Here is a 21,209-nt window from a genome sequence, read left to right as displayed (position 1 = left end):
TGACTCACATCCATCCTACATGCTGCGTAGCTAGACCATAAAAATACCTAAGCACAGCTAAGGCAAAGCACATGCCAAAACATAGTTGTTAATGTCTCAGGTCGAGGTCGCGCATGGGATTGTAATGGATATCAGAGTAGCACATACTGACACGTAAAGGCTAAAAAACTCAATTCATAATTCCCTATAATAAATGCGCGATAACGTCGCGCAAAAGAGGAATAATGAAATGCCAAGGCACGTGTCAGCATATTCAGAATATTGCAGAATAACTTGAAATATGACAGGGATTAAGTAAAATAATTTCCTCACAACCTTGTTCAAGTTTCAATGTGCAAGCATATCTTATATTCAACAAGCAAACACATGCAATATAAAGAGATGAATCGGGAATGTGCAAGATGCGAATAAGGGAAAAACAAAATTTCATTCCCAAAACATAGAAGTTTACAAATTTACAAAATGATGAGATACAAACTACAAAATAAAAAAAAAAACATGAAGGGTTTCTCAGGTCTCTATATCAACATCAGCCTCTTCACCGTCCTCATCATTACCCCTTCCCTCAGCATCTGGCGCAGCCCGCTCCTCGTCATCTCCAAACTTACCATAATCAAGCTGTTCGTCTTGAATGGAGTCGTCTTCTATCACGATAGTGTCAGGAGTAGGTCCTTTGGCCACGCCAGAGCCGCTAGCAGAGGCAGCATTGCCCGCACCATCATCGCTGCCACCAGCCCCTTCACACTCGTCAAGTAATTTCTTTAGCGCGCCGAGATCAGGCTGGTCAGCAAGCGCGGCTATCTGCAAGTCACAAGGAAAAGTATGAGTACAAAATACTAGGAAAATAAGTCAAGGTAAACCCATTAAGGTTAAAATACCTGCTCAAGGATGGGAATCGGAGTATTCAAATACTTCTCCCCACCTCGGCCATGTCAGCGCAGACAACGTCGAGCTGATAAGGGTAGTCGGACGGGTTCTTCTTCAGCATGCTATATTCATAGCCATCCTTAAACCCTTCAGCTCGACCCACCAAGCGCGACGCAGCGTTGCAATCCATCACAAGGGTCTGAAACTCGTCTGAGTATTTCATCGCGTAAGCGCAACGAGTCACACCCTGTGAAACTAGCCATTGGCGATCCTGCGCGAGGGAAGAAACAGACGTCTCAAGAGCAGGAATCTGAGAGTTTAACAACTCAACAGTTTCCTTGGTCTGTTTTAGCTCTTCTCTGTCGGACGCTGCTGCCGCCAAGGCCTCATTCATTTCCGCTCGCGCAGCATCGAGCTCTTCACTGTTAGACGCTGCTGCCGCCAGGGCTTCATCTTTTTCTGCCCGCGCAGCTTCGAGCTCTCTCTTCAGGCGCGCAACCTCACTCTATAATAAAGATTTGTTAGTGATAGCCTGCACAAGAGTTTGATCACGCGCCTCTGCCTCTAACTCCAAATCACGCGCTCGCCGCGCGTACCTGGCCGCATCCGCCTCTGCCGCCTGCAGCTTCTCCCGCGCAGCCTGCAGCTCATGCCCGCGCTTCACAAAGGCAGCGTTGGCACTTGCTCGGTTCTCGCTAAGTTCTGCTTGGAGTTTCTCAGCTCTCTCTCGAGTGTCAGAAAGATTCCAAGCAGAAACCTTAGCCTCTTGCTTGGCCTCCACAAGAGCATCACGCACTTTTATATAATCATTGCGAAGCTCTTAAGAGGCAACAAAGAACGCAGACCCAGCAAAAAGATGGTCGTTGAGCAAGTCCACGCGGGCGCGGTCCTCCTGAAACCTCCTTTCAGCCGGAGGCACAGAGTGAGCCCAGAAGTCTTCACACACACCCATGGACTGAAATGAGCTATCCTCAGTAATATTCCATCTCGGGCGGTATATGTGATCGGCTTCCTGCAAACACAAAGCAACGTTCTAGTCATCTAAACACTAATATGGAAGTCCACACAGCGGAGCAAAACGAACTTATACCTGCGGAGAGCAAGCAGAAAAGTCAGCGCCAGCCCCACGAGAAGGCTGCGCCACGAAATCTCGTGGCGCTACAAGGCTTGCGCGTCCGCCATCGGAGTCTTCAAAATTGACCTCCTCATCATCCTCTGTAACAGGTCTTTTCTCCTGCGACTTGTAAAAATCAAAACCAGTCTCGCAAGGAGGGCTGCGCGCAGGAGGAGGTGAGGGAGGTCTCGACGCCGCTAGATCAGCCCGTAAAATAGTCTCCTGCTCCTTAGTAATCCCAATGAGAGGAGATTCAGTGCTTGTCGGAGCAGGAGCAGAACTAACGGCGCCGGCGCCCTCGCCAGCAGTGCCGCCAACAGCTTGCGTGCCAGCTATAATTCCTATGAAAAAACCAACAAGGAGAAATGATTCATGACTTGATCCAAAGGAAAAAATCAGAAAATCAAAGCGCAATGAATACCTTGGCGCACCGCCGTCCGCGAATTGAGCATCGCCATGAAGTCCATTTCCCCCTCTTCGAGGGTAAAACAGGGGACTTCAAAGCAACCTTCGGCGCAGCCTCGGTACCTTGCTGCGCCTGAGGTTGAGCCACCAAAGTCGCCGGCTCTACAAACATTTGAGCGATCAAAGATTCATTAATAACTCTATCGGAATCACGCTCATAAAACCACAAAATATAAACAAAGTATACCTGTTGGATAAGAGGAAACAGCAGGCGCAGCGCCGCTTCCCCTGTCCGCCGCGCGAAGAGATGAGGTGGCGGCACCATACCTCGTGTGGACAGGAGGACTGCCCACACCTCGAGGCAAAGAAGACGAGGAAAACTTGGAGGTAAACCTCTTGGTTTTCTCAAGTCCCTTCGCTTGAGTAGGAGGATCCTGAGCAACAGGGGCATCATTTTTCTTCTGTTTTTTACTAGCCCCTGCGCCAGTTTTGCCTTTAGCTTTGCGCTTGAGTTGTGGCGCCTCAGCTTCTTCCTCCACCTCTTCTTCCGCGAGCTCCAGCTCATAGTTCGCAAGCGCATCTACAATACGTGCAACAGAAATGTTAACCAAATTTGGTATTCTAAAGGCATAAGCATAAGTACAAAGGCTTACCAGGCGCATCGCTGTCAAAGCAAAATCCCAAATCAACAGGGATGAACATATCATCGAAGCGATCGGGGAAAGCAACTTCCCCAGCGCCCAGCATGACAGAGCCACCCTCCATATGCTCATCATAGGCGGCGTGGACGTATTCCTTGCTTACTGCATAATACAAGACAAATGATATCAGCAAAACGAATTATATTCGCGCAGAAATAATGCAATGAGCTAATAACTCACCTAAGCCATCAACTTAAATGACAGGCTCAGTCGCGCTGTCGGTCCACCTCTTGCTCATACCAACCCCCACCAGCGCCTCCTCGCAAATATTCTTGGCGGGGGATGGTTCAGCAATTAACTTGTTAACCCACGTGCCCGTGGGGTTCTTAAGAACATTCTCATCTGCGGGCGCAGAAGTGATCGCGCGCATGGTCATGCGGATGGGAATCACACCAGCCTTAATATAAAAAAATTTCTCAGACCAGTCATGAAGGCTTTTGAAGGAAACAGTGCAACACTTAACCTTCTGACTGCGAGGTATGAATGAGAACCAAGAATCTTGGATTTTTGGCTTGTAAAAATATTGAAAGCGCCGGGGGATGAGCTCCTCGCGCTGAGCTTTGCACATGAACTCAAAATGAGTCATGCGCACTAGTCCACAAGGATGGACTTGGGATATGTGAATCCCATAAAACTGAAGCAACGCACCCATAAACCTTGTCATCGGGAGACGAAGGTTACAGTGAGTGAAAAAGTGGTAGTATAAGGAGATATAGCCGGTGGGCGGATCTGCCGCCGTTTGCCCGGCCGCCGGGAGCAGACAGCCGTACTCAGGGAGAAAACCCTGAGAGGCGATGAGATTGTCGAAATCAAACTGTTTCAGTTTGCAGGGAATCTCATCCCACCTCTTCACTGTTTTGCTCTTCCCCACCTCCTCCGACGAGGCCTCGGCAGCCCGTTTTCCCTTGCCGGTCTTCTTCAAAGTGGACATGACTAATGATTTTACACGGCGTTTGCTGGGGGAGATTGTGGTGTCTGGGTTATCAGACATACAACTGTGAATCAAACAGCGGTTACTTCAAGAACGGAAATCTGGAAGCAAAAGACAGGCTCTTAATCGGAATGAAAATGGAAGGAAAGAAAAAGCTCTGAAATAACAATGAAGATGAAGAATAACAACTCAAAAGGCTTGCTTTTATAGGCCCAGGAGAGAGAAAGAAACAGGTACTGATCAGAGTTCACGCGCCCCCACTCGCAGGTGCAGGCCAACACGAGCGCGACACGTGTTCCTGACACTGTGTGAGGAGACATGAAAGGCAACTGTAGCACCTCGAGCACACGAAAAGTCTGACACATGTCTCCATCTCTAACGCATGTCAGCACCAACCAACCACGTACATGGACGATTCATTTCAACCAAAAGGAGTAGAATTTCGCGCCAATGAAGAAACGTGGATCGGCTCACTGGTAGACGATCAACTTTCCTCGGGTATGAGTATGCTATATCACCAATGGTTCTCCGGAGTATGAATTCTTCCACCTACAAAATGAGCAGCACCGTGAACTTACCCCTCAGAAAGGGACAGAGGGGTCCTCTTTGGGGTAACCCTCCGGTGTGAGAATAAGAGATTGTAGGAGAAGATAATAATAATCTGACAGTGAGTAAGGATTTAGAGTGTATTTTCTTGCTTACCTCCCCTTGTGGAGGTGGTGTGGTATTTATAGTGTTAGGGTTTCCAATGATTGGGCTCAGACCCCATTAGGGCCTTTTTGGCCTCCTTCTATTGCTTCGCGCCACGTGTCCTTAGGACACCTGGTGCTTTTTCATTGATTATTCTCTGACCAAGGTATTTCACCTGACCCATGTGCAATCACGTGGTAGCACATGGGTTTTGCTGAGTTGTCCACCTTTCATTGGCAGCTGTCAACATCAGCATATTCTTTATTCCTTAAAAGATACCTTCTGGAAGGTTGTTTGATGAGCACAATCAGGGTTGTCCTTATCCTGATTTGGATAAGGACGAGGTTGATTATGTGCATGTGTGATATGCGCCTATCCTGAGGATGCGCGAGGTCTTCTCTTTATTCTCACGCGCAGATGTTTCATGCGCAGATGTGATATGCGCAAGCATATGTAATATGCGTGAGCATATGTGATATGCGCCACGCGCAGATGCGCCACGCGCAGATGTGATATGCGTGAGCATATATGATGCGTGAGCATATGTGATATGCGCCACGCGCAGATGTGATATGCGTGAGCATATATGGTGCGTGAGCATATGTGATATGCGTGAGCATATGTGATATGCGCCATGCGCATAGGTTTTGGCTTTGTGCCTTCATGACATCTTGATTCCAAGCCTCTTGTCTATATCTTGTGGGTTGACCCGCCCCGCTCGATGTTAAGGCGGGTGCATACCTCTTCAATGCTCATTAAAATGGACCCATAAGTTGACGGTAGCCTAAACCCACGGACGGGGGTGGGATGGATCCAAATAATTCTGAGATCTTCTTGTAGACCCTATAAAATCTCCGCATTAACACAAACTAATTATTTTGTTATTGCCCATAATATCTTTCGTCTTTATCGGGCCATCATTCATTTGCACTTTAAGTTATATGAATCTTATTTAAACAAGTCCCAACACTCCCACTTATACATATTTAGTCATTTAGATTTAAAGTGTTATGAAACACACCCATATTATTATATTATACAAATTTAAATAAAGCTTGTATTCTTGTGAAATGTTGATTATTAACAATTTCAACTAACGAAATATTTGATGTCAGTCCCACCTTTAAACGTACTTTTTATCATCGAATCATGCCTAACAAAATTTTAACGTTGTTTGCTGAGACTGGTGTCGGCCAACAATTAATTGTTGGAATTATCTAAATCCATTAAACCAAATTATAATTGGCTTTTGGGTTACAAGTTAGGATTTAGGGGGGTGTTTGTTTTTTTCTTCAACATCTTCAAGGGAGCTAATGTCTGCAGGCGCGCAGACATTACCCTTGAAGACTGTTTGTTTTTTTTTCTTAAAACAGATCTGAAGTTATCTTCTTTCATCTTAAAAGAAAAGCAAGGAAATCTTGCTTAAAACATCTCACAAAAAAACCCTACTCTTCTCCCTTTGCAGCCACCCTCTCATCCACTGCTCCTACCACCGTCCGCCAACACCACCACCCACCGTACGCCGCCACCACCACCCCCGTACCCCGCCGCCACCGTCCACCACCATCCACCGCCACCACCACCGTCCACCACCCACCATCCATCACCACACCGTCCACCACCCACCATCCATCACCACCACCGTCCGCCACCACCACCACCATCCATCACCGCCACCACCACCATCCATCACCCACCACCACCACCATCCATCACCGCCACCACCACCACCATCCATCACCGCCACCACCACCGTCCACCACCCACCATCCATCACCACCACCGTCCACCACCCACCATCCATCACCACCACCGTCCGCCACCACCCACCACCATCCATCACCACCACCGTCCACCACCCACCATCCATCACCACCACCATCCATCACCACCACCACCATCCATCACCGCCACCACCACCATCCATCACCCACCACCACCACCATCCATCACCACCACCGTCCACCACCAACCAAAACCATCCATCACCACCACCCATTGTCCACCACCACCATCCACCGCCACTACCACCGTCCGCCGCCACTACCACCATCCACCACCACCACCTTCCACCACCCACCAAAACCAAATCGGCATGGCAAGCAAAGACTAAAAACTAGATGTAACTTGAATAAATGACTTCTATCTTGTGAGATAAGTTTGACAGTTATGCAGACAGTATCAGCTTATAAAAACAAACAGTCTTATATTTTCAGCTTACAGATCTTCAGACCACATCTTCAGTTGCAGACATGAAAACAGATGAAATCAGCTTGCAGACAGTTTATGTCTGCAAAAACAAACAGCACCTTAGACTTATTGTTTATATGATTCAACTACCAAGAGGCCGTGGTGTATGAAAATAATCATAAGGATACTAGATCTCAAAACGTAGTTGATATCCAATACTTATATATTTTACCAAACGTTTTCTACATCATGTAGTTGACTTGTGTAACCGCATGTTTCATTCCCCCTTAAACAAGACATTACACACAAATAAACTATACGTTTCTTATAGTTCTTTACTTTAGGATGGACATGGCATACGCAGGGTACCTTTGTCCATGTATCATTTAAGGAGCGATAACACTGTCGCCACCCCTTGCTGGTTGTCGCTGAATTGAGGTTGAACGGGTTGTAATCACCGCTAAAAGGAATTTGTGTGTTTGCATGAGGAAGACAGCCTAGGTAGGGTCATCGATATTTGTGGGTCCGGCAGATAACGGTGGCCGTCGGCTTGTGATTTGGTTTCTAATGGGTAGCACCCCGCCCACCTTAACGATATTAGTAATTATGTATAATGATAATAATTACGTAATAAAGTATTCTAATTTTTTTTGAACGATCAACGAATCTTTCAAATGAGCTACTGACTAAATTCATCACATCGGGATACACTCATTTTCAACCCGAAAAAAACCCTCACCTACCAACACCCGTGAACACTCGCCCGAAGGCACGACGATACATTGAGATAAAACTCGTTCAGCTCAAGGATTCAACTAGTGAAGATCACTACTCACCTAGTCTTTCATAATCACCCAATAAAATATTCTTTTTAACTTAGTTATAAATATAAATTTTTAACTTAGTTTTAAATACAAATAAATATATTTTTATTTATGACGTTAGGTGATATTCTACATCAAATTCTGCCGATACATAAGTTTCCAAACATTAAACACGTGTTGATGTCTTATGTTAGATTGTTATCACATTCTAAGTATTTTAGTATTCAAAACATATTTTCTTTTCTTTTGTTCATAATAATAATAATAATATATAAACCCTTGAAAAAGCCATGGTGTCGTGAACCAACTACAATTCATTCATTGTTCAACACACAACTATAACACCAACAATACAAACACATCAGTTTCATTCATTCATTATTATTATCATATATTCAGATCTGGGGTTTCTTTAATTTCAATTAACAACAGGTAATTTTCATTTTTCATCAGTTTGAATCATTAAATACATAATTTGGTAATAAGTGGATCGTACTCAATTTTGTGCGTAAGAATTGGCTTTTGGTTTACATATTGTTATTGATACAGTTGTGTTGTTTGTAATTTGTACTTTGCTTTGTGTTCACTTCATGTTTTGACATTCGTTGCTTCAATTTGGTTAACCTGTAATTGTTGCATAGGGTTTAATTTCACATGTTTATACTCGATTCTAGGGGTGTGCACACGGTTCCGTTAATAGCCTTAATGGAATTAACCAATCGGTTTTTGGTTAATCGGTTTGGTTTATTCAGTTAGTTTGTCGGTTGTCTGTTTTCGGTTCAGTTTTGGTTATTGCTCACCCCTTCTGGATTCAATAATTTTACCATCTTGTAGGGGGTTCGGTCTTTTAATTTTTGAAAACCGTTCAGGTTTGGTTATTTACATTTGGATTTTTCGGTTTCGATTTTTTTTTGGTTCAGTTTTGGGTTTTTTTGGTTTTGTCGTTTGAGGTTGAAATTTTGGGCTGGAATTTATTTTGCCTCAAATTAATGAATTTGGGCTGAAATCGTATTGTTAGTTATTAATTATTATACATTTGGGCTTACATGTTTATTAATTAACTTCATATAAATAACTTAAAATAAAAATGAAAATCAATTAATTCGTTCCAATTCGGTTTTTGGTTCCAAATAATGGATTTGGGTCTAAATTGTATTGTTGATTAATAGTTATTTGATTATTATACATTTCGGCTAAAATATTTAAGTTACATATTTATTAAATTCATGTAAGTTACGTAAACTAAAAAAAAATTGAAAATCTATTAATTCGGTTTGGTTTTACGGTTTTTATTAGTTACAAAACCAAAACCAAAATGGAAGTTTGGTTTTTATGGAACATAAAACCAAAAAGTCAATTTTTGTTTCGGGTCGGTTTTTGGTTTCGGGTTGTTTTCTTTTTTATATTTTGGTTTCATGGTCAACCCTGCTGTTTTGTGCAATTTGCTAGTTAGGCCTTGGTTTGATTGCTTGTTTTTGATTGAAAGTTAGGCAAATTACACAATTTGATGAAATCTGTGTTCCAGTATATAATATTTAAATATTAATGTCAACTCTATGCTTGTTCATTGCTTTGTGGTTACTAAAACACAGTTTCTATTTGAGCACATATGAAAGCCTTATTTAATTCATCTATAAATAAATCTGCATTCATATGGTGTTATAGTAACCTAACTGTTTTCTTCAATTTTGCATTTAGGATTTTGTATCCATTGTGATATATTGAGCCTCAGAACCCTATAGTTTGAATGGATCATTCGGCTTCTAAAGAACACGACAATGGTTTTGATCTTGATCTCGAGAGTGGTACGGGTATAATTTATAGCAATGTAGAGAGAAGTCCGGATCAAACAGTGTTTTCGAGGTTATGTGATGGATTAATGAGTGTAGAAGATGATATTTCAGCTAGATCAGATCCGTTAAATGTGAATGAGGGTTCGTTAGAGAATAATATTATTAAGTCGAAAAAGACTTCAAGTGCCAAAAAACCGCCTAGACCTCCTCGACCACTTTCATTGGACGCTTCTGATCAAAAGCTTATTAAAGAGCTTACTGAAATCGCCATGATCAAACGGGCCCGAATCGAGCGCATGAAGGCACTCAAACAAAAGAAAAATTCGAAGCTTTCATCGTCATCTTCGTCATCATCGTCATCACACGGCAGTTTTTTTGCAATGCTAATTACCGTCATATTCTTCATAATGATACTTTTTCAAGGTAATCAATCACTATTTATTCAATATCTATTTTAATTTTTTAGCATCTTAGATATAGAAATAGATATAGAAAATATAATGATTTTTGTTTTGTTTATGCAATGCATACCCTACATGAATATGGGCTTGTACAGTTATAGAGTATTCAAAATTTGGCATAACATTGCATGTGACACACAAGTATCCTTAACCATATGAATGATTCCTACCCTACATTAAAAATCGGTTTTTTAAACTTATAGAACATTCAAATTTTGGCTTAACATTACATGTGACGCTCGAGTGCCTGTAAATTTTAAATCGCCTGGCCTGAATTCTTCCTACCCTACATGAAAATATCTCTAGGGTCACACCAAAATCTTTTATCATTCGCACGTTTAAAAAGAAAGTTATAACGCGTAAAAGATAAAAACTCGTTATTTCTATTATCTCTCTAGTTTGATCACTTTAGTCAATCTGTAAACTAAAATTATACTATTGGATATTTCAGGCCAAAATTCGGGTGTAACGATTCAAGGTCAAGGTCCTGGTCAAACAGTTCAAAGAAATGGGAACGGGTTAAAAGTTATGCAGAATCAGTTCAATATCTCTCCAAGTGATTCGGGTTCGTTCGTTTATAAATCTTGGAAGGGTTGACCGGTGAAATACTGATAAACTAAGTTTGATCACATGTACAGTCAATGGTACTTTGGCATGAAACTATGAATCATAACAAGATTAGGTGTCTTTTACTTTTTATGGTTATTTTATAGGATTAAAATGCTAATAAGGTTTTAATGTAAAGGGTTTAATAATTTCTAGGTTATGTTTGTTATTGATAACAATCTTTTCATTTGTCATAAATATCTTTTTCTGGAAAAAAGTCAACAAAATGGTTTTGGACTCATGAGTCATGAGTCATGACTAGTGTTGGAAAGACTGTTTTGCCCTTGGTCTTCTGGGTACAATGTATGTAACATGCATGTGCATATGCTATGAGATGCATACAAAAAGCCATAAATGAAGTGCTATTACTCCAGTGGACCTTGAATTTGAAAGAAATATGTCGTGCAAATAATAACGTCTTATCATTGATTAATGTCCCTAATAATATCAACTGTCGGTGGTCGAATTCGTCACATAAATATTGTTGGTAGTAACTAGTAAGTAGTAACCTGGTAAGACAAATGAGTTAGAAAAAACCTTAAATCTCACCTAGTACAATTCTTTACTAGTATAAGCTCTTTAATCAATATCATGAATGAATGAAGTATGAACGGAATTGGTGTAATGGATGAAATGGTAAATGGTGTAACGAGGTCTGCGATTTAACAAGCCACTGTTAGACTCAAATTCCTCAGTGAGGCTTTAATTTTTCCTATGACGGATTTCTTTGTTTTTTATGAATTTACTGTAAAAACGCGTGAATCATGAATTTACTTGTGCATTTATTTTATTTTGGTGCGTTTGTTTGTTCACTTCATGTGAATCATGAATTTACTTGTGCATTTATTTTATTTTGGTGCGTTTGTTTGTTCACTTCATTACAATTTCTATATATTGTTTTTCATTCATCTCGAAATGCATTGCTTTTCACTTGCCTTCCATTCTACGTTATAGTTGGAAAATATAGTTGTCCTGTTCTAAGTTTTAACACTATGCTGTATTTATGTCTTGAAAATAAGCAAATTATGCAGTATCAGAATTGACAGCCAAGATTCCTGTTTGAATTGAAGATTTCAGGAGTATGGGTATTTATTAAAAGTATAATTAAACACTTTACTTGAATTATAAACTAAGGCCTGCCACTGCAATTTCCCATAATAAAGATTAAAGTACTGGGATAAAGTAAATGGATAAGTCCTTGTGGATGTGAATGATCTGATTTCTTTATTATTTTTATTGAAATGTAAGGTTTAATTATGGTGTGCCATTTGTCACACATTTTCAAAGTGAGATAGAACATCGAAATCATATTAAATAGGTTTGGACTTGAGACCTTTCTAAGACCACCCGTAGTGGTGGCTTTGTCACCAACGTTATGAAACAAAACGCGGGGGATTTTCATTTTGTGTGCGTTGTATACAAAATGCTGAGAATGGTTACATTAATCAAAATTTGACGGTTGCTTTTTTGACCGTTGGAGAATTAAAAAAAATAAAATTATTTCCTATATATTAAACCATTTCATCACCAATCAAACCTCATCAAATTTATAAAAATTCTCTTTCAACTCTATAAAAATTCCTTTACACCAAATTCACTATATATGGATCCTCCATCTATATAAACAGTTTTTCGGGCCCGACCAACAGGCCGAGGACGTGGAGGAGGAACAGGCGGTTACGAGTGCGATTATGCTCGCGACACAGTATATGAGTTCCGTTACGAGTGCGATTAGCTCTCCACCCCTCGTTTCAACAAGAGCATATATCGAACGAGATTGTGCCGAAGCCAACAACAGGTTGATGGCGGATTATTTCTGCGACACGCCGAGATACAAGAACCCGAAGACCTTTAGGCGTCGTTTTCGGATGTCTAAAAATTTATTTATGCGAATCACCAATGATCTGGAGAGTGAGTTTGATTACTTTAAGCAAAAGCATGACGCTTGAGGGACGCTAGGATTCACGGCTATTCAGAAGGTTACGTCAGCCGTGCGCGTGCTCGCCTACGGAAACACGACCGACATCAACGACGAGTATTTAAAGATGGCCGAAAAAACAACTCGGAACACCTTGGAGTATTTTTGTTACGGTACGTTTTGTTTTTTTTAAATAGTTTATCACTTGTTTACTGTGATCATTTATTTTATAAAAATTTTGTAAAATATAGGAATATTTAAACTATATGGACCACATTATCTGAGAGAGCCCAACGTTAACGATCTATAACGTCTTTACGAGGCACATACAAGGGTGCATTTTCCCCGGCATGATAGGAAGTGTAGATTGCATGCATTGGGAATGGGCTAATTGTCCAACTGCATGGCGAGGTCAATTCACACGAGGTGACCAAAAGACCAACGGTCAGCCTTCAAGCGATCGCTTCATACGACCTTTGGATTTGGTCGGCATTCTTTGGTGTTCCCGGTTCCAACAATGACATAACCGTCTTAGAGCAGTCTCCTGTGATGGAGAGTTACATATCTGGGACCGTTCTCGTCGCTTCGTTTTGGGCTAACGATAACTTCTACGATCATGGGTACTATCTGGGTGATGGAATATATCCAGAGTTCGCGATAATTGTTAAAACATTCAGAGACCCGATGGATGAAAAAATACAGTATTTTAAGAAAGTGCAAGAGTCTGCGAGAAAGGATATCGAGAGGTGTTTTGGTGTTCTTCAACAACGATGGCATTATGTTAAAAATTCTTGTCGTCTGTGATCTTTAGAAAGAATGAGATGTGCTATGTATGCGTGTATCATAATGCATAACATGATCATCGAGGACGAGGGAAGAGCAATATGTCCAACTTTCATACCGGACCCGGATCCACCACGGACTCCGGCAAGTATGGAGCAACGACTCGAAAACTCGGATTCCGTGCGGTCAAGAGAGATACATAACGCACTAAAGAAGGATTTGGTCAAACATCTTTGGATGCATCGGCCTCGGCCTGGTGAAAACGATAATCGAGGGCAACAATGAAGACGATGATGAAGACAATGACGACGATGAAAACGACGATGAGGACGATGAGGAGGACGAGGACGACGACGAAGAGGGCGAAGACGACGACGACAACAACGACGAATAGTTTTTTTTTATTTTCTTGTAATATTTATTTAATAAAATATTATTGTTATTTGATTATTCTTATTAAAAATTAAAAAAAAAACAAAAAGTGTAAAAGTGACTGGGCGCCACGTGGCGCATAACCCCTGGATGTGGAGAGTTATGACTACAGCCTGTTTTTGTACAAAACCATAACTCTGACTGGGCGCCACATGACGCATAACCCCTGGTAGTGGAGCTTTATGACTACACATGGTCTAACAGCTATTTTATTATGTTTGTATCATAACTAAAGCTTGTGATGACGAGCAACATTTTAACTCGATTGTTAGGGGATGCGAATTTATGACATGTGAAAAACCTGTTATGAAATTCACAGGTTTGGGTTTGATATAAACAGGTTAAGGCTGGTTTTTGGTTGGCCCGTGGGCTCGTTTAAGACGTCCTGATTCATGAATGATTATTTGATTGACTAATGATTTTTATATGGTGATATCAAAACAAAATAATTTTAAAAACCAATCGGCTATGCTTGATTGGTGACATTGAACTAACATTATGATCTTCATTTTTGGAAGTCATAAAGAAATGGTGGTGGTTGAATTTGGTGAAAGCCAAGATAGTAGAAAAAGAGTGAATGGCAACGGCTGACATGTTGGGTTCGAAGGCCTTGTTGAGGCAGGTTCAACTAAGATCGCAAGAACAATCAAACCTTTGACTTGGTAATAAATCAAATCCCGAAAATTCAGGGATTTAAATTTAAACCAAAGATCAAGTTAAATATATCCCATATATGGCTCAACTAAACCCAATGAACATGAAGATCACATTGGTCTTGATTTCCAGAAAGTTTCCAACGATCATTAGCGAAGAACACAACCCAGAAACAATGATATCACTAACACCGAGCTTTGAATAGGTCTATAAGCTCTGATACTAATTGTAAGTCCCAATTAAGGATCTTTCAATGTGATATCACCTAAACCCGTTGTTAGGCGAAATCTAACAACGAACTGATTCAATGCAAATACTATCAAACATAATAAACACACAGAATGACTTTAAAACACACGTTATATTCAACGTCAGGTGCTTAATCCCTTAACTCTAATTACAATACGATATGAATGACAAAACTCTTGTCTCTCACTGTCTACGAATGACCAACACTCAAAAGATCTGATTACCAAGTATATATAATGCACCAAACACCCTAAGCCCAAGCCCATACAAACGGCCCACCGAACCCAAGCCCATAACGATTAGGTATAAACAATTTAAGTGTAGCCCAACAATGCTTACGAAGATTGCAATTTAGTGGAATAATATATTTTGTCTATGTATATTTCAGTATATCGTGATTCGTGACACATCAACTAGGGCTGTTTATAGGATCAGATAACGAATTATTCGGTTCAGGTTATTTGGATTTGGAAATTTTTGGACCATATCCGAAATCCGATCCGAATTAGGAATATTCGTATCCGATCCGAATCTATCCGAATTCAATTCGGATCGGATTCGGATAATATCTGAATAATCCGAAATAAACCTAAAAAAATTCCTAATTTTTTGTTCATAACATTTAATAGTTTAGAATCACAATAAACATACAAACCGAAAAATAAGAATTACTCTTAACACAAATTTAAAGTTCAAACTTCAAATAATAGTTTAATAAATATACCAAATCGGAAAATATAATTAAAAACATGTTTTTTATTCGGATTAAATGGATATCCGGATTATCCGAACAATCCGAATTTTTTAAAATTCCATATCCGAATCCGATCCGAATATCCGAATAAGAATTCGGATAAGTTTATTTGGGTTTCGGTTTCAGTTCTGATTTCGTTTTTTTAGGATTTCGGATTTCAGATTTCTTGAACACCCGTGACATCAACTCATTCTATGTTAGGGTGTTACAAATAAAATATTTTTACTTATTAACTATTAACTAATGCTAAAAAATTAAAAATATATACGGAATCCCAAACACCCCCTAATCAAACCTTTGTTGCCATCCATTTCCCACCCTGAAAACCACCACCATGTCCACCACCAACCCCAGGCTTACAATCTGCATAGGCGACATCCACGGATACATAACCAAGCTCCAAAACCTCTGGTCCAATCTCCAAACCTCAATCCCACCTCCCTCCTTCCACCACGCCCTCATCATCTTCCTCGGCGACTACTGCGACCGCGGCCCCGACACTCGTAAAGTCCTAGACTTCCTAACCAGCCTCCCTTCAAAATACCCGAACCAATCCCATGTCTTCCTCGCCGGCAACCACGACTTCGCGTTTGTTGGAGCCGTCCCACCGCCGCCTGACGGATCGGTGTTTCGTGACACGTGGGATGAGTATGCGGCGAATGAAGAGCGAGAGGGGTGGTATAAGGGGTACGGGTATGAGGATATGCATTTGCAAGGGCGGAGGTGGGGTGGGAAGATGACTGTTAGGTTTAATGCTGCGAAAGGAATCGAATATAAGGGTTCTATTTATGATGCTGGGACTACTTTTGAGTCTTATGGTGTCAGTCATGGATCCTCTGGTATATACTCTACTTTTATTATTATTATTATTTATTTTTTGGAAAATTGGATTTAAATAATCCCACCTTTAATGGATTGGCCAATAATAATCTCACCCCCGGTATTTCCCGCTGGCAGTCCCACCTTTTCAATGTTTTTTGTTTTATAAACCAGCGTTAAAAAAACTTAACATGGTTAAGTTTTTGCTTATGTGGTGAGTGACATGTTTTTACAATATCCTACCTGGCTTTTCCCTTTATATTTTGTTTCCATCCTTATAGTTCAGGGATCTAATTGCAATTTCTTTTATATTATTATAGAAAACACTTGCAATATAAGAACCCTAAAAAGATCAATCGATTAATCCAGTCATTGTTCAATCAATTAAGCATAGGGTTATTGACGAGGAAGAAACGGCGATCATAACCATATAAAATAATACATGTAACAATTTTATTTGAAGGGTTTAACTGTTAATAACAGGGCCGACCAAAGAACAAATCAAGAACACCAACTAACGATTGTCATAAGCAATTAGGTAAAGGGGTTTGTTTGGCGATGGCGCCAAGATGATGCAGGCCTGATTAATTGAATTATTATTGACGAAATATGTATAAACCAGTTTTACGTTAAGGTCAGTTCGTTTAAATGAGAAAATACGTATCATCCATGATTGTTATTACCAAATTAGAGACGTCGGTGAGGCCGATTTGGCATAAAGAATAATTCCCCTAGATCAATTCCATAATTTGGACGAGAATTGTGCTTCAAGAATACTAAACGGGTCACGGGTTGGTACTTGGATCATGGGTACGGGCATATGGGTTCTGGGTAAATGTGTTAATAATATAATAATATAACAGAAATTGCAATTAGATCCCTGAACTATAAGGATGGAAACAAAATATAAAGGGAAAAGCCAGGTAGGATATTGTAAAATCCATGTCACTCGCCACATAAGCAAAAACTTAACCCCGTTAAGTTTTTTTTAACGCTGGTTTATAAAACAAAAAACATTGAAAAGGTGGGACTGCCAGCGGGAAATACCGAAGGTGGGATTATTATTGGCCAATCCATTAAAGGTGGGATAAATCCAATTTTCCTTATTTTTTTGAGATTAAAATTTGGGTTACTTGTAATTAGAGGTGCATAAACCGGTTTAAAACTCAAAACTGGGTTGGGTTAAAACCGGTTCCGTTTGGTTAACAAATTTAAAACCAGTTTATTATCGGTTTTGGTTTGGGTTGAAACCGGTTTCTAGGAGTGTGCATTGTGCAGTTTTCGGCTAAAACCTGACCGAAAACCAAAACTTTGGTTTTTGGAGTTTTTGAAACCGTTAGTTTCGGTTTTTTCGGTTTCGGTTTTTTGGTTTTCGTTTTAGTTTCAGTTTGGTTTCGGTTTTTGTCATTTGAGCTTGAAAATTTTAGGCTAAAAAAAAGTTGGCAAAAAATAATTAGTTTATATATAAATAGTTTTGTTAATTGTAAAATAATAGATTAGTATATATTTGACCAAAAATATTTGACTTACATATATATTAAATTCTTAAAAATTACTTAATATAATATATAAAAAAACCAAAAGTTTAGAAATTTGGTTCGTTTTTTATAATATTCAAAACCAAACCGAACTGTTAGTTCGGTTTTTACAAAAACATAAAACCAAACCATCAGTTTTTGTTTCGGTTTGGTTTGGATTTTTCGGTTTTTTCAGTTTCGATTCGGTTTCTTGGGCACCCCTACCGGTTTCTTACCATGTTACGATTGGTTTCGGTTCGGGTTTTGACCGGTTTCGGTTCGGTTAACCGGTTTGGAACTGGTTTTGATGGAGAAAATTACGAATCGGTTCCAAACCAACGGTTTCAATTGGTTCCAAATCGGGTTCTACATAATCGGTTTCAAACCGGTTTGGTTTTCGGATCGGTTCAGTTAAGCGGTTTATTTGCCCACCTCTAGTTGTAATTAACGTTTAAGCACAGCCAAATTTGGATTTGTTTAATTGGAATTTCTACAAATTAACTTCTGGAAGTCAAAATGCAAGTTGCTCATTGTCTACTGTTTATGCAGATTTGATGAAAGCAGTTCCTGAAGAACACAAGAAGTTTCTTGCGGATTTGGTGTGGATTCATGAAGAGGTAAAGGATTTTTAACTTATAACTCGTGAATTTGGTTTCAGTTGGTATCGGTTCATTACGACCTAAAGAAAATATAGTTGATATGTGTTTTGTATCGAGCTAAAACCAAAAGGACAAATAACGTCGTTCTATGCCTCGCGGGTTCCCTGCTCTCTAATGTGTGTGATGTACGACTCATAGGTACGTACAACACACGTACACGCGAGCACATGTTCTGTAACCAAACTCACCATTAGCATTTTAGTCATTCTTATGGAAACTCACCCTCACGTGTTTTACATCGATTGAAAACTATAAAAACGAATGCTGGTGTAGGTGTTGTCGTGTCGATATTGGCTAGGTTTGTCATAACAATTATACAAGAACTTCAAGGAAAAAAATTAAACACATATGTCTACAGTAGTGGGTTCTCGAGTGCTGCAACCGAAAGAATCAAAGAGATATACTTGTGATATTTTTAAAAGGATATCGGCATGTGTTATATATCGATTCAAAAACCATGGAAACAAATAGAGTCAGTATATGCCTAAAAGGATACCAACACGTGTTTAACATTGATCGAAGACCGTTCAACGATTACCGGTACCGATGCTGGTAATGGTTACATTCGTCATAAATTTTACCGGAACGTTGAGTAAGAGCTAAACACATTTGCATATTTAGCTGTTTTAAAATATTAAAATTGAAAATGAAAAATAATAACTTTCCGGCTAAATTTGAAAGTACAAAAGTCTCATGGTCAGTTTATTAAAAGAATGAAAATTATGCTAATTTAAATAAAAAAAACCTTATAGCCAAACTTAAAAAGCACAAAACACGTCATCAGTTAAAAAAAACCACCTCAACTATCCATTAAACCAATACTAATATAGATATATAATTTTTGTTTAGGATAATGTGGCCATAGAGACTGAGAATGGTGTCGAATTTTGTAAATTGATCGCTGTTCATGGAGGTCTGGACGGTAAAAAAGATGTTGAGGAACTGATTAAGTATTTGAAAGCCAAGGACACAAGGATTTCTAAAGTGGAGCCGCTTAGCGGGAGAAAGAACGTTTGGGACATCCCTGAGGTGAGTTGATAATAATCATAATGATTTCAAAAGTTATGATTTGAAGTTGTTATAATCAATTTATAAAAAAAACACAGGAGTTGAGAAATACAATGACGATTGTGGTGAGTGGTCATCATGGAAAGCTTCATGTGGATGGACTTCGGTTGATTATTGATGAAGGTGGTGGTCTTGAACAGAATCCAGTGGCTGCAATCGTTCTGCCTTCAAAGACTATTGTCCGTGACACTGATATACTCAAATGACGGGGTTATAATTTTGAAAAGATGAATAATTTGTAGGTATTTTTTATATAGTGGCTCAAATACGCCGTTACCTGTTGCTGGTCAGGTCGGGTCTGGGTCTGGTTGATCATTGCAATTGTTCTGCTTAAAGTACCGTGTTTATTTTGTTTTACAGTCAATGTGTTGGGATACTCTTATCAGCCTCGTTTTCAATTTTACTAGTTGACGAGTTATGCTTTATGAATAGAATATTCTATAAATGTTCAAATGTGTGTATTGTCATAAGACCGTTAATATTGACAATCTAAATAAATAGTTACTAGCATGACAACCCGCGCGTTGCAGCGGAGTTTTCACTTTTATCATATTTTTTTAAGGATAATAAAGTAATCGTAATCTTAATAAAACATTAGATTGAAATTTATAGAATATATTGATCATAAAAGCATTAGATTCACCAATCTATATCTTTGACATCAATATGCATCTTTAACAGTGTGCATTTTTTTGAAAACTTTCTTCCTATAATATTTTCACATGTATGCCTACATGCTTTTCAATATAATTATGTTGTGTATACAAAATTATGGTATGATATTATAATTATAAGTATATATAAAAATTGATTATTTTGTTCATACATATGATATTATATCTAGTGCATTTTGTTCATGCATATGATCAGTGCATTTTGTTCATTCATGCATATGCATTTTCAATTATGGCAAAAAAAACATGTGCATATTTACTTTGTAGAATTAAGTCGTACGTTCTTTGATTTAAAGATTCTCTACAATACAATTTTTTTTTCAAATATCCATTACAATGATTGTTAAGGCTACTGGTAAAAGTTGAAACACTTGAAACGCTAAAATAATATTTGTAAATTTAAGGTTACCGGTAATAGTTTTTATTCAAATGTCCATTACAAATTTACAATGATCTATTCATTCAACACATGACAAAGAATCAAAACGCTAAAATAAAGAGTAAATATATTTTTAACTAAAGGACTCAAAATATATATATTTTTTCTTTTTTTATGTTGTAATAACCAAACCAGCCTCCTTGATACATCCAAATTTCGATTCAAAATATATATATCAAATTGCTATAGCATGATAACCTTAATATAATAAAGCATTAAGGGTATGACCTACAGAGTATCAAAACGGATTATTTTGACAAACACAATTGAAATTAGAAATAGCCACGTAACAGATTTCATAGAGATATCAATATCCTTATAACGCTTACTTAGTTACTTTGATTAGTGGCACATAACATGTTGATATGTTAATTCTGATCCTAAGTTTATACATGTCTTTTATGCCCGCTACCATGAATTATACCCAAAAAATATGAGTTTTCTTGATTAAAGATACATACAAACAAATAATATTTAATCTGCATATATCCACAATATGCAACGAAACAGACACACACGACATACACACATGCCTACTTCAACAACACAAACAAAAACACAATTCTTCATTGAAAGACCACACCCCTGTTTCAGCATCCACAGGCAATTCAAAATCCAAATTCAAGAAGACAAAGATGCGAAATTGCATGTCTTTCATCCC

General features: G+C 39.1%; 2 protein-coding genes across 2 annotated transcripts; both read left to right on the top strand.

Annotated features, from left to right (window-relative positions):
• Nucleotides 1-7,989: 7,989 nt before the first annotated feature.
• Nucleotides 7,990-10,955, top strand: LOC143553234 (uncharacterized). The gene is made up of 3 exons (XM_077043266.1): nt 7,990-8,154; nt 9,421-9,938; nt 10,428-10,955. The coding sequence occupies exons 2-3, from the start codon at nt 9,470-9,472 to the stop codon at nt 10,571-10,573; spliced, it is 615 nt and encodes a 204-aa protein (XP_076899381.1). The 5' UTR covers nt 7,990-8,154; nt 9,421-9,469; the 3' UTR covers nt 10,574-10,955.
• A 4,714-nt stretch (nt 10,956-15,669) lies between these two features.
• On the top strand, nt 15,670-19,850 carry LOC143553233 (tyrosine-protein phosphatase RLPH2-like). The gene is made up of 4 exons (XM_077043265.1): nt 15,670-16,211; nt 18,258-18,325; nt 19,217-19,396; nt 19,474-19,850. The coding sequence occupies exons 1-4, from the start codon at nt 15,707-15,709 to the stop codon at nt 19,639-19,641; spliced, it is 921 nt and encodes a 306-aa protein (XP_076899380.1). The 5' UTR covers nt 15,670-15,706; the 3' UTR covers nt 19,642-19,850.
• The last annotated feature ends 1,359 nt before the right edge of the window (nt 19,851-21,209 follow it).

This window comes from Bidens hawaiensis, unplaced genomic scaffold (assembly GCF_021521415.1).
Source record: "Bidens hawaiensis isolate Kalapana, Puna unplaced genomic scaffold, B.hawaiensis_p1.1 tig00017160_1, whole genome shotgun sequence".
NCBI classification, from domain to species: domain Eukaryota; kingdom Viridiplantae; phylum Streptophyta; class Magnoliopsida; order Asterales; family Asteraceae; genus Bidens; species Bidens hawaiensis.
This window is presented reverse-complemented; position numbering and strand designations above follow the sequence as displayed.

What these genes read in the sequence shown, in the direction of transcription:
- LOC143553233 (XM_077043265.1), top strand. Translation starts at nt 15,707, where the DNA reads ATGTCCACCACCAACCCCAGGCTTACAATCTGCATAGGCGACATCCAC. An exon ending in TGTCAGTCATGGATCCTCTG is followed by an intron (nt 16,212 to 18,257) that starts GTATATACTCTA and finishes CTGTTTATGCAG; the next exon opens with ATTTGATGAAAGCAGTTCCT. An exon ending in TGGTGTGGATTCATGAAGAG is followed by an intron (nt 18,326 to 19,216) that starts GTAAAGGATTTT and finishes ATTTTTGTTTAG; the next exon opens with GATAATGTGGCCATAGAGAC.
- LOC143553234 (XM_077043266.1), top strand. Translation starts at nt 9,470, where the DNA reads ATGGATCATTCGGCTTCTAAAGAACACGACAATGGTTTTGATCTTGAT. An exon ending in CATAATGATACTTTTTCAAG is followed by an intron (nt 9,939 to 10,427) that starts GTAATCAATCAC and finishes TGGATATTTCAG; the next exon opens with GCCAAAATTCGGGTGTAACG.